The sequence below is a fragment of the Engraulis encrasicolus genome, chromosome 1, assembly GCF_034702125.1.
Source record: "Engraulis encrasicolus isolate BLACKSEA-1 chromosome 1, IST_EnEncr_1.0, whole genome shotgun sequence".
In the NCBI taxonomy this organism is placed as follows: domain Eukaryota; kingdom Metazoa; phylum Chordata; class Actinopteri; order Clupeiformes; family Engraulidae; genus Engraulis; species Engraulis encrasicolus.
This window is the reverse complement of record NC_085857.1, coordinates 42,284,726-42,297,225: the sequence shown is the minus strand read 5'-3', so window position 1 is coordinate 42,297,225 and position 12,500 is coordinate 42,284,726. Positions and strand designations below refer to the sequence as shown.

At 47.3% G+C, this 12,500-nt stretch overlaps 1 protein-coding gene across 1 annotated transcript in view; it reads right to left on the bottom strand.

Moving 5' to 3' along the window:
* pkd1a (polycystic kidney disease 1a) overlaps positions 1–12,500 on the bottom strand; it is a 224,946-nt gene that overhangs the window by 152,284 nt on the left and 60,162 nt on the right. The window contains exons 5-6 of the mRNA XM_063202618.1: positions 10,656–11,046; positions 6,655–6,832 (exon numbers count right to left, since the gene is read on the bottom strand). Coding sequence (XP_063058688.1) covers positions 6,655–6,832; positions 10,656–11,046 — 569 coding nt within the window. The remainder of the gene's footprint in view (positions 1–6,654; positions 6,833–10,655; positions 11,047–12,500) is intronic.

Here is a 12,500-nt window from a genome sequence, read left to right as displayed (position 1 = left end):
ATACATAGAGAGAGGGAGAAAGAGAGACATAGAGAGAAAGAGAGACACAGAGGCAGAGGCATACAGAGAGAGAGAGAGAGAGAGAGAGAGAGAGAGAGAGAGAGAGAAGGAGAGAGAGAGAGAGGAGGAGGAAGGAGAGACAGAGAGAGAGAGAGAGAGAGAGAGAGAGAGAGAGAGAGAAGGAGAGAGAAGGATAGAGAGAGAGAGGGAGAAAGATGCACAGTAGATAGAGAAGCAAACTCAATCACTGAAAAAATGTGAGAGCGAAAGGGAGAGAGAGAAAGAGCTGAAAGGAGAATGTAACAGAGAGAGAGAGAAGGGGGGGCATAAACAGACAGAGATGGTCACACACTCGCACACACACACACACACACACACACACACACACACACACACACACACACACACACACACACACACACACACACACACACACACACACACACACACACACACACACACACACACACACACACACACTTTCTGCGTTAATGTACTTGGGTGAGACAGAGAGGCCGCTAACCCAGAGATAAACACAGTGTAGAACTCCTCCCTTTGGGGCGGAACACAGTTCCACAGCTGTGCTTTCACAGATGTCTGTGCTCTCTCTCTCTCTCTCTCTCTCTCTCTCTCTCTCTCTCTCTCTCTCTCTCTCTCTCTCTCTCTCTCTCTCTCTCTCTCGTATACATCAACATCCACAGCTAAGAAAACCGGCATTCTTACTGCTGTTCTTTCATAAGCCGAGTCATAATAAATATGTACATCAGGGTTCTAAGTTAACACCCGCCAACCGGCCAAACGCTAGAAAAGAAAGCTTACTAGCCACTTCGACCCATTACTGACTGCTTGGATAGCAAGATTATCTAGTGGTGAAGGAAAAAGTTAATTTAGAGCCCTGCATACATGTATGAAGAAGAGTCGAATGGAAACTTGGAGATAGTCACGTACAACATGCAGAAACTGAAAATATTCTGATATATAAGTCAGATTTTTGACGTCACAGCTATTTTAAATGCTTCTAGCTTGCATGCCAATTTCGTCACAGGATTACTTTTGGAAAAGCGGTTTCTTCACTGCAGCTGCCAACTGCTCATACAGTACACTGTCTTCTTGCAGTATCCAGACCTGCGCCTTCATTTGTGTACATGATTTATGGATATGGCATCATCCATATAAGATGCAACTCAAGGTGTTTCAACAGTCAGGAAGATGGTACATTTTGCAGCATATTGTTAGCGTGATGGCATTTATACAAAGTGTCAATTACCTCACTTTCATTCTGAATAAAACTTCGGAAAAAGAGCAATATACTGACAAATCTGACTGAACTATTACATTCTGAATTATTACTGCAATTTGGAATTAAAAACACCATGTAAGCGTGGCCAGTATGTGAGAGTGGCCAGACTAAGCTCCGACAAGCTTTGTTGTCGCCATAGCAGCCAGTCTACAGAAGACGGGTAATTTGCTAGGTCTTGCCCCAACGTTACTGTAAATCCCTGCTGTCACTCAGCATTGCTTTTCTTTCTTCGTATCTGCCTGTTCATACCCATCAATGTCTCAGCAGTTTGCCCGCGTTGCTCCCTGAATAAGCTGATGACAGTCAGACAACATCAAAAGCCATCGCATGAATAAAGGATCCTGACAGCGCTCTTTTTTTCCTAGTTCCCCCTTCATAAAATCAATGTCCGAGGTCTGGTACAGCTACGCTTGACTGTACTTATCGACTACTTGTATCTGGGGCAGCCATGGCTTAGGAGTTTAAGAGTCTTCGGTTTTAGAAATCGGAGCTGGCTGAGTTTGATTCCTGTGTCGGCCAAGTGGGCAGGCGCGGGGCGGGGGGAATTTACAGTGGGATGCAGGGGTAGGTCGATGTCAGTAATGGGTCGATTTCAGGAACGGGTCGATTTCTGGACCAGAAGTGTGGGGTGGAGGAGTGAATGACCCTTCTTCTCCTCCTCCTCCTTCTCCTCCTCATTTCTATCCTATGTTCATTCATAGACTGCAAAGACTGCTGAGAAAGACATCTAACCCTTGTTTGAAAGTTAGGGGTTGCGCACATCCATAAAAACAGTAATCCAGGCACGGTTGCTCAATGAGCTAAGACCCCATAGCTTTCGATTCCGCTCTCTCTCACAGTCCTAGCTCAAATAGCAAAAGGAAAAAAGAAAACCGTAATCCATCTGTGAGAACAGTGTAGCAGATAGTGTCAGAGAGTGTGGGCTGAGCAGTGCGTATAAGCTCCAACAAAATAGAATTCATTCTTAAAAAAAAGAACACCACGGCAACATTTTCGCAGGACATCGAACCCCACATTGTTCAAGGGGACTATATTCACACCTAATGGAAGATCACTTCAAGGCGTTCTAGTTAAAATTAAGAGTGTCCATTGTCTAATATATAATAATATATAATAATATATAATAGACTTTTTGAAACCTGTGCAGTGAGAAATAACTAACAATGACTGTCTGTCAAACTAGTCCATGTCGCCACTTTTAACACCCACCGGGTTAAGCACATTATTTATTTCTGAATCTACTTTTATAGGCGTGCCAAATGTAGTCAAATAAATATAGCAGCAATGCGACAGGGGAAAGGATGGCAACATCTGCAAAACGACTTGTAAGCAAAACCTAAAACCATGCACAGAAGAAAGCACATACACATCACATATGGGACACAGGCTGTGTCCACAGAGAACTGCACGGGAGTGCACAGAAGAACACACTCTGCAGTGGAAAAAAGTGGAGAGCAACTGCTGTAGTCTGTTTAGTCTAATGGAGATTCGATTAGTCTCTGTCTGCCCTATCCGTTTAAAAACGTCTGTACTTTGGACAAAATAAGTGTCTATCTTGGGACAAATAAACTACTATTGGTTCTTTCTCTCAAACACACAAACATACACGCACACACGCACGCACAAAGTGACATTGACATTGCCAATAAAATCTCCCAAACTATCAGCACTTCGAGGGGAAATCGCTACTCGTAAACAAAGTCTGTGTTGAAGTCTGCATTTGTGTTCCACAGTGAAATGCTTGCAGGGCCGGATTAAAATGGACTGGGCCCCCTAGGCTACAGGTTGCTGTGGTTTCCCCGGAAAGGAAACTTCACAATAAATTTACATAGACAGTGTCATAATTATGTGCTAGGAATTAAGGATGACATGTCTACCAACTCTACTCAACATGACAGATGTTTTTTTCCAATATTGCGTCTTGTCATAATTCTGCAATTTTTCAGAAAAAAAATGCATGAAGGGGCCCCTAGGCACAGCCATATCTAGCCTGTGCATTAATCCTGCCCTGAATGCTTGTACTGTATGCTTACTGTTTGTCCGATGCTTCATTCACTTTATACTGTACAATTTTCCTTTCTTTTCGTGATGCTCTTGAAAACCCTTCTGTTCAAAGAACACATCCGATCCCTCTATCTAACAGACACAAACCATTCTTGCCAATATTGACAGATTGATAAGTCAATGACTGTAACTGATTTCAGGTGTGCAGACCTATTCATCTTGGGATTTATTTTTTTGTCCAGCACCTGGGCTGTGTGCAAAGACATCCATTTTATTTGTGACTGAAGTGATTATGAGGTTTCGCTAGATATTATAAAACTATTCCTCAGTCTGCCTGCTCCTCTATGCCCAATATTTCAATGGATTTGGCATGCTTTGACCATGACCCTTCACTTGGTATGTACGGAACAGAATTAGCTACAGTACTGGAGTGTGTGTGTGTGTGTATGTGTGTGTGTGTGTGTGTGTGTGTGTGTGTGTGTGTGTGTGTGTGTGTGTGTGTGTGTGTGTGTGTGTGTGTGTGTGTGTGTGTGTGTGTGTGTGTGAGAGAGAGAGAGAGAGAGAGAGGGAGAGAAGAGGGAGGAGAGAGACAGAGCAGAGAGAGAGGAGAGGGAGAGAGAAGAGGGAGGAGAGAGACAGAGCAGAGGGAGGGAGAGAGAGAGAGAGAGAGAGAGAGAGAGAGAGACTTCATGTCCAACTGTGGTCAGAGTTCTGGTGCTGCAGCCAAATAGTTGCAGTTGCCTTGTTGCACCACTGCTCAAGTGTGTCTGTGTCTGTGCCTGTATATCTCTGCTGGGCCCAGGCCACGTCACGTGTGTGGATATACCCCCCCCCCTCCCCCAGTACCACCTGCTCGGTGAAGCTGGCAGTGACTGAGTGTCCATGCATCCCACTGGCCTAAAGCATTGCAGGGGCCGTGTGTGTGTTTGTTGTGCATGAGGTGGAGGTGGGGCACAATTTTATCCCTGCTGGTGTGTTATGTCATATGTGTGGATGCCCCTGACCCCATGCCCCCATCTCACTCCACCGGACTGTGCGTGTTTGTATGTAAACCCTAACCCCCCCCACCACACACACACACACACACCACCCCCACCCCACAACCTTACTGAATGGCATGCTGGGTCAACTGCCTGTGGGTCAACTGCCTGTGTTGTTGTGTTTGTGTCATGCCATAATACATGTGCATGGATACAGCTCATAAACCACTTTCCCCAGTCCCCCAGACCAGACCCCCAACCTTTTTTGTGTCATGTACCCCCTAAGCCTTTTCGTTGTGCCATGAGTACCCCCTAACTCTTGTTTTACATCTCCTTTTCTGTTCCAGTGTGACTATGCTCCATGCATTTGTTAAAATTACATTTTTCCAAGTACCCCGTGTAGTGTGCTCGCATATCCATGGGCGTAATTTTAGGGGGGGACGGTGGGGACATGTCCATACCACTTTTGAGATAAACATAGCTTGTCCCCACCACTTTGTCACAAATACAATGCAAAAACAGCATATCCGGACAATTTGCCATTAAAATGTCACCACCACTTTTCGAGCCAAACCTACACCTCTGCGCATACCCCTAATGGTACACGTACCCCTGGTTGGGAAACACTGCCCCAGACTATCCCTAAAGCAAGCACTCACTGGATGCCATGCTGTGCCAGTTGCCTGTGTGTCAGTGTTGGTATCATGCCTTGTGTGTGTGTGTGTATCTGTGTTGTTGTGGAAAAAGACGAAGTCCGCACATTAGGCATGGCTGTATGTGTATGTGCCATGTGTATGTTCCAGACTGTATGTGTGTGGAATGATGTAGGCAGGCAGCCACTGACTGGCCAATGTGCTGGCCCAGCTGCCAATGAGTGTGTTTTGATGTTCTGTCATGTACGATACACGATATGTATTTGTGGCACGTCATGCCACAGATGTGTGAGGATGCAGGCATTGGATGACACGCTGGGCCACAAGCAGGGCTGCTGGCAGCTTTGGCTGGGCCCAGGACAAAATCACCTCAAAGGCCCCCCCACCCAATACATTTAAGGCAATGAGGACCCAATTATGCCCCCCACTCCATCTCCCTGGGCCCGGGACAGATGACCCCTTTGTCCCCCCCTTGTCAGCTTCCCTGGCCACAACTCACTAGTGTATCGATATTGGTGTTTGTGTGTAGTAGTGTGTGTGTGTGTGCGTCTGTGTCAGTGCCATGCCACGTGTGTGTGTGGTTGCAGGCACTCAGGCATTGAACTGGACCGCATACAGGCCAAAGGAAAGGCTGTTTATCTTTGTTGACATTGTGTGTGTGTGTGTGTGTGTGTGTGTGTGTGTGTGTGTGTGTGTGTGTGTGTGTGTGTGTGTGTGTGTGTGTGTGTGTGTGTGTGTGTGTGTGTGTGTGTGTGTGTGTGTGTGTGTGTGTGCCTGCCTGCCTGCCTGCCTGCATGCCTGCGTGCGTGTGTGTGTGTTAGTGTCTTGCCATGTATTGTATGTGTGGACACGGTATGTGTGCCTGTGTACCTGAGTTGGTTTCATGTCATGTACTGTGTGCTTGTGTATGTCTCCGTAGGACAGCCGACGGCATAGCTCCTGGGTGCAGGTGTGTGTGTTGTAGCTGTGCTGGAATAATACCACGTGTGTGTGTGTTTGCTGCCAGGCTGGTACTCATGTTTGACCAGTGGGCTGTGAATCAGCGGTGTTGGTGTCGTGGTGCCTTGTGTGTGTGTGTGTATGGATGCGGGAAGCCTTGGAACAAGCCAGCTGCCAGTTTGCCTGCTGGGTATCTGTGTTGGCGTGTGTGTGTGTCCGTCCGTCCGTGTGTGTCCGTGTGTGTGTCCATGTGTGTGTGTGTGTGTGTGTGTCCGTGTGTGTGTGTGTGTGTGTGTGTGTATCTGTGTTTGTGTTATGCCATGTACTCGAAGTACAACGTGCTGAGCCATAGGCTGTGTAGTTCCTGGGTTGTGTGTGTGTGCGTGTGTGTGCGTACGCATACGTGCGTGTGTGATAGGGGTGTAAATAATATCGAAATGTATCGATATATCGCGATATAGTCTGATGATTGAATCGAATCGCATCGTATCGTGGGGCATTCTTAAGTATCGAAAATAATCGAATCGCTGGCCCCTGCCCAATAACTTAATAGAAGTGGAAAAGTAATTGGGGAAAAAAATCCATCATCATGGGGCATTCTTAAGTATCGAAAATAATCGAATCGTATCGCATCGAATAATAAGATATCGATATTGAATCGTAGCATCATGGAGGCTGTGATTTACACCCCTAGTGTGTAAGTAAGTGTTATGCGTGTGTGTGTGTGTGTGTATGTGTGTGCATGTGTTGTTGTGTGTCTGTATGCATGTCCACTCACTGTACGATGTGTTGGGCCAACAGGCTCCGCAGTTCAGGGGTGCGCAGCACGGCCAGCTCTCCCCCGCGGGCGGCGCACTGCTGCCTGGCCTCGCTCCAGATGTACTCCCCCGCCACCAGCTGGAAACACCGGGACGAGGCCTCGTGCAGAACCCCGCTCGGAGGGCAGAAGGGAGACGCTGTGAGACGGATGGAGGGAGAGGGAGAAGGAGGAATGGAGGGAGAGAGAGAGAGAGAGGCAAAGAGAGAAAGAGCAAGGGGGATAGAGGGAGGGGGGAGAGAGACAGCAAGAGACAGACAGACAGACAGACAGACAGACAGTTGGAAAGACAGAGAGAGAGAGAGAGAGAGAGAAATAAAGATGGACAGAGAAAGAAAGAGATGGGTGCAGGGAAAAGGGGAGGGAGGGAGAAAAACAGGGCCAGCGTGAGGACAAGTTTTCTGGGTTGGTGGGAGTTTAGTCTGGGATTGATATGGTGTGAATGAAGAAAAGAGAGAAAGAATGAACAAATGCAACACTGAATGTCTCACCCTGCAGAGCAACATACTGTCTCTAAAACTGTTAACCCTCTGAGGTCTAAGGCCTTTCAGAGGCTTTTAGGCTGCTTGCACCACCCTGATATTTTTAAGTAGTTTCATTTCATATATATATATATATATATATTTGGGACCTGGAAGGTCTGAGGTTTCTAATGGTGTGACTTATATGTTTCAATGACAAAAACTCACAGAGTTACAGATTTGTTTTTGGAGACAAATTGCCCTCTGAAGGGCACTCGGACTCAGAGGGTTAAGTTGTTGTGCAAATGTGTAAATTAATGTTAATTCCTCTGTGAATGTCTTCCTGCCTCAATTATTTTAATTCAGGTATTTTGATAAACAAACATATCCAACAGACATTTTCCAAAATGTCTTTGTTCACACATCAGCAAATCCGCATAAATATGCTTCTGAGGGCTGTCATGAATGCCTTGCACGGCAAGGAGAAAGCCATTGAAACTTATACACAAAGGTCAAATCGGAGTTTTGAAATATTCCCACTTGAGACTGACTTTGTAGAAAGATTCGTCTCTCTCTCTCCCTCTCAATATCTCTCTAGCACACACGCTCGCACACACACACACACACACACACACACACATGCACACGCACAATATAAATATAGTTTCTGATCTCCTGAAAAAACGGGAACTCCACCCACTTTGTCGGGCACCAGTCAACCAGTAGCAAAGCTAGGGAGGCGGGTCAACCATGTCATTTGTGAAACGTTAATTGTTATGGTCTTGCTCAGACCAAGTCTCGAAGAGATTTGAAAGTCGATGATAATCAGGCTACCTCCTCTCTCCTTGACAGAAATGCAGCTCTGCTCTGATTGGCACTGCTCTGCTCTGGTAGGCAGTGTTGCCAGATTAGGCAGTTTCCCGCCCAATTGGGCTGCTTAGTATGGCCGTCTGCGAGGAATAATGGGCAAAAAGGGCATTTGGGTGGGTTTTTGTACAAATTAATGGTCAAACAAATTAATGTATTTAGTTAAAATTGGGCAGGATTTAGTGTTTGCAGGCGGATTTTGACCATTTTATTGGGCTGGAAATCATCAATCTCTTCTGGCAACCCTGCTATCGTAGACTTGGCTCTGGTAGCCAGGCTTGCATCAGGAGTTTTGTTGTCCTCCCCCAAGCAGCAGTACGACTGCGCTACTACTGGGCATTTAGCTAATGCTGACAGGCAGACAGGCAGACCTCAAAGGGTCTCTGGAGACATGAAACGGACAACGGGCTTATCTCTGATATGCGCTGTCCCCACCAGTCACCCCAGAGGGACAACGAGGGGTTGACAGCAGCTAAAAGCTTTGGCGGAGGGAGAGAGAGAGAGAGAGAGAGAGAGAGAGAGAGAGAGAGAGAGAGAGAGAGAGAAAGAAAGAGGCAGAGAAAAAAAGAGAGTCAGTCAGAGAGAGAGGCAGTCGGAAAGACATTAGATAGAACAATCTAGAAGCTATGCATGGGTTGCATTTTTTTGTTTTTGTTTTAGAAAGAAAGACAGATTCCGGGTTATCCTTTCAAGCATCGGACTACAGGCTCTCTGTCTTTCAAACCAGGGGCTGGAGCTATAGGGAGGGTGAGTAGGGCATTTGCCCCTGGGCCCAGGACCCTCCTGTATTTGTGGTGGGGGCCCTGTGAAGACTGTATAGGGGGGCCCTATCAGCGTGTTGCCCTGGGGCCCTGTGTGTAATTCGGCCGCCACTGTCTCACACAGGGCCGCTGACAGCTTTCACTGGGCCCAGGATACAGTCATTTGAAAGGGCCCCCTATCCAATACATGTAATGTAATGGAGACCCCCCTGGGCCCCCTATCTCCCTGGGCACTGGACAACATACCCCTTTGCCCCCCCTTGTCGGCGGNCCTGTCTCACACATCCACCACCCAAGCCTTTCTCAGTTTCTCACCTCCTCTGTATCTATCCACCTCCTGATCTCCTCCTGTGCACTTACTCAGACAAAGTGGAAGTCTCTTTGGAGCTCTTGCATCAGCTCCTGCGTAGCACATTCAATATATGTTTCTCGTGTGATCACTTGAGTGTGAGAATGCATATGCTCCCGGTGAGTGCAAGGAGCATGGACGTGTGTGCTTACCTGTGTGTGTGTGTGTGTGTGTGTGTGTGTGTGTGTGTGTGTGTTTGTGTGTGTGTGTGTGTGCGTGCGTGCGTGCGTGCGTGCGTGCGTGCGTGTGTGTGTGCCATGCCTGTCTATGTTAGAGGCGCGTTTGTGTATTTGTATATCAGAGATAGAGATTTCACAATCAGAGACAAAACAATCAAATCTTCACTCCACTCCTCCCCTGACCTCTGCGCTCCCTTTCTGACTACTTGCTACCAGTCACATGGTTAGAAGTTCAGTGAGTAGCTTTGTAAATTTGTGGCAGAGACTATCTCAACTTCTGACTGTGTGTGTGTGTGTGTGTGTGTGTGTGTGTGTGTGTGTGTGTGTGTGTGTGTGTGTGTGTGTGTGTGTGTGTGTGTGTGTGTGTGTGTGTGTGTGTGTGTGTGTGTGTGTGTGTGTGTGTGTGGGAGAGAGAGTGTGCGTTCCTGCGTGTGTGCATGTGAGCGTGTGTGTGCATGTGCATGTGCATTCCCATGCCTTTATGTACACAAGTGCTTGTGAACATTCTATGCGTATCTGTGTTGATGTGCTTTCCTGTGTGTACTCTGTGTGAGTGTGTGTGGATGTGTACATGTACATGTATGTAGTATTGTATTAAAGCAACACTTCAGGATTGTTGACATTGGAAAAATGTATCTCTTCGTCTACAAGACTAACTAGCAAATAGTAGGGTCCGATGTCAAAAATCCCGGAGTGTTGCTTGAATATAGTCTTTACCTCGGGCCACCTCCTCCCCGTCCGGCGCGTGTGTGTGTGTGTGCACGCGTGTGTGTGTGAGTGTGCATGTGTGTGTGTGTACGTGTACGTGTACGTGTATACAGCATAGTGTTAATGCGTGTAGTCTAAACAGTCTTTACCTCGTGCCACCTCCTCGCCATCCGGTGTGTGTGTGTGTGTGTGTGTAGTAGTCTTTACCTCGTGCCACCTCCTCGCCATCCGGTGTGTGTGTGTGTGTGTGTGTGTAGTAGTAGTCTTTACCTCGTGCCACCTCCTCGCCATCCGGTGTGTGTGTGTGTGTATGTGGAGTAGTCTTTACCTCGTGCCACCTCCTCGCCATCCGGTGTGTGTGTGTGTGTATGTGGAGTAGTCTTTACCTCGTGCCACCTCCTCGCCATCCGGTGTGTGTGTGTGTGTGTGTGTGTGTGTAGTAGTCTTTACCTCGTGCCACCTCCTCGCCATCCGGTGTGTGTGTGTGTGTGTGTGTGTAGTAGTCTTTACCTCGTGCCACCTCCTCGCCATCCGGTGTGTGTGTGTGTGTGTGTGTGTGTGTGTGTGTGTGTGTGTGTGTGTGTGTGTGTGTGTGTGTGTGTGTGTGTGTGTGTGTGTGTGTAGTAGTAGTCTTTACCTCGTGCCACCTCCTCCCCGTCCGGCTTGACTATCCTCCAGTCCACGGCGGCGCCCACCCCTCCCCAGTTGACCAGCGTGGTGCTGAGGCTCTGGTTGGCCACCAGCGTGCCCGAGCAGTGCAGCTCCAGCCGAGGGGGCAGCGTCACGCTCACCTCCCCGACCGCCGTCACCTCTCGCTGGCCCGCCCGCACGGACACCCGGCCCTCGTAGCGTCCGGGCAGCGCGTACTTGTGGCGCACCGTGGCGTCGGGCGTGGTGGTGTTGACGCGCGGGGAGAGGTCGCCGAAGTCCCAGGAGTAGGATACGGAGAGGACGGAGGAGGACGCCGAGAGCACTGCCTCCGAGTGGACCAGCGCGCGCGGGGCGGACACGGTCGCCGACAAGCCCACCTGAAGACACGACAAAACACATACATTCTCAGAATACGTTTTCTGCACATTTGTCTACACAGAATATGTTTCTGCACATTGCCTTTTTTTTATTAGTATTTTTCCGTTCCCTGACTATTACCTGTGTGATATGTGTCTTTAAATGTCCATGTGGGCATTATGTGTATTTATGTAAGATACTTGACACCTGAATTTCCCCTCTGGGATCTATAAGTTACTCTACTCTATATAGAAAAGGTGTGGGTTTTTTATTCATATATTTTGCTGGCTTTTTATGCCTGTATTTGAGAGGACAGTTGGGAGAGAGGGACAGGAAATGAGTTGGGGAGAGAGAGAGATGGGAAAGTGTTGGCAATAATAAGGGGGACAGGTCAACTTGTTGGACACACCACTTTATGTCCAACTTAAAGGAGAGGAGACAGAGAGGTCGACAAGCTACTCGTCTGCAATCGAAACAATGACCGTCCTGTGCCGATTAACAAAAGGAGGAGGGTTTTTTTTTTTAGCATTTTCAGTCAACAAAGTGCTTTCCAATTTTACTCCTTAATTTGCCTGGAATCCAGACAATGACTATCTTCTGTGCAAATCACACCAACATTGAAAGTGACCAAACAAGAGAGGCAAACAAATTAAGCCCACCTATAGGTAATGTGAGGGGGGTAAAAAAGGCCGATATGTGGTATATGTTAAGTGGGGAGTTTTGGACAGATCAACATCGTTTCCAAGGTAGCCGCAGTGTTGGAGACGTGTGGAGACCAAATTTTCACTCGATTTACTTCAATCTCTCCCACAGCCAACAGTTCTAGTTGGACAACAATCAAAAACAAAACAAACACTATCTTACCCACTCCACAGGGTGAATTATTAAGCCAGACCATCATGTTTTTTTTTGCTATTCCTAAAAATAGGCTTAAAATAGGAGCTTAGTGTGGCTAAAACTTGTTTCAACATGTTTCAACATGTCATCATACTCCAAGATGATTGTTTTTGTCTTCCTATGGGAAGGACTTCCGCTGTTGGTTCTATTTTCAGGCCAATTGAAACAGTGCCTTTCTGTGTGCGTGTGTTCCCAGACACCTCTGAATTTCTGTCGTCACCCTTTAGAGACAATATTGACGCGGCAGCGTTTGTGTTTGTGTCACCAAGGCTCAGCAATAAGATGATGAAACCGGCACAACATGATTGTCATATTGTGTTTCATTGGCTTTTGCAATTGAGCTTATTTGGGTGCAACACAACCTCTGCAGTGATTTTCTTGATGTGCCTCTCTGCTTTTAATCTTTCTTACTGGAATGACGTTGACCTTGAACAAGGTCAATAGACCAGTTAGCAACTTGGTAACTTGTCAATGTGAAATTGCATTGCAAACACCTGCAATGCAGGTGAAATTGCATTGCAAGTACCTGATGTAGTTAGCCACTATGGTTTCGAGATATGCACCCGAGAAATGTGAA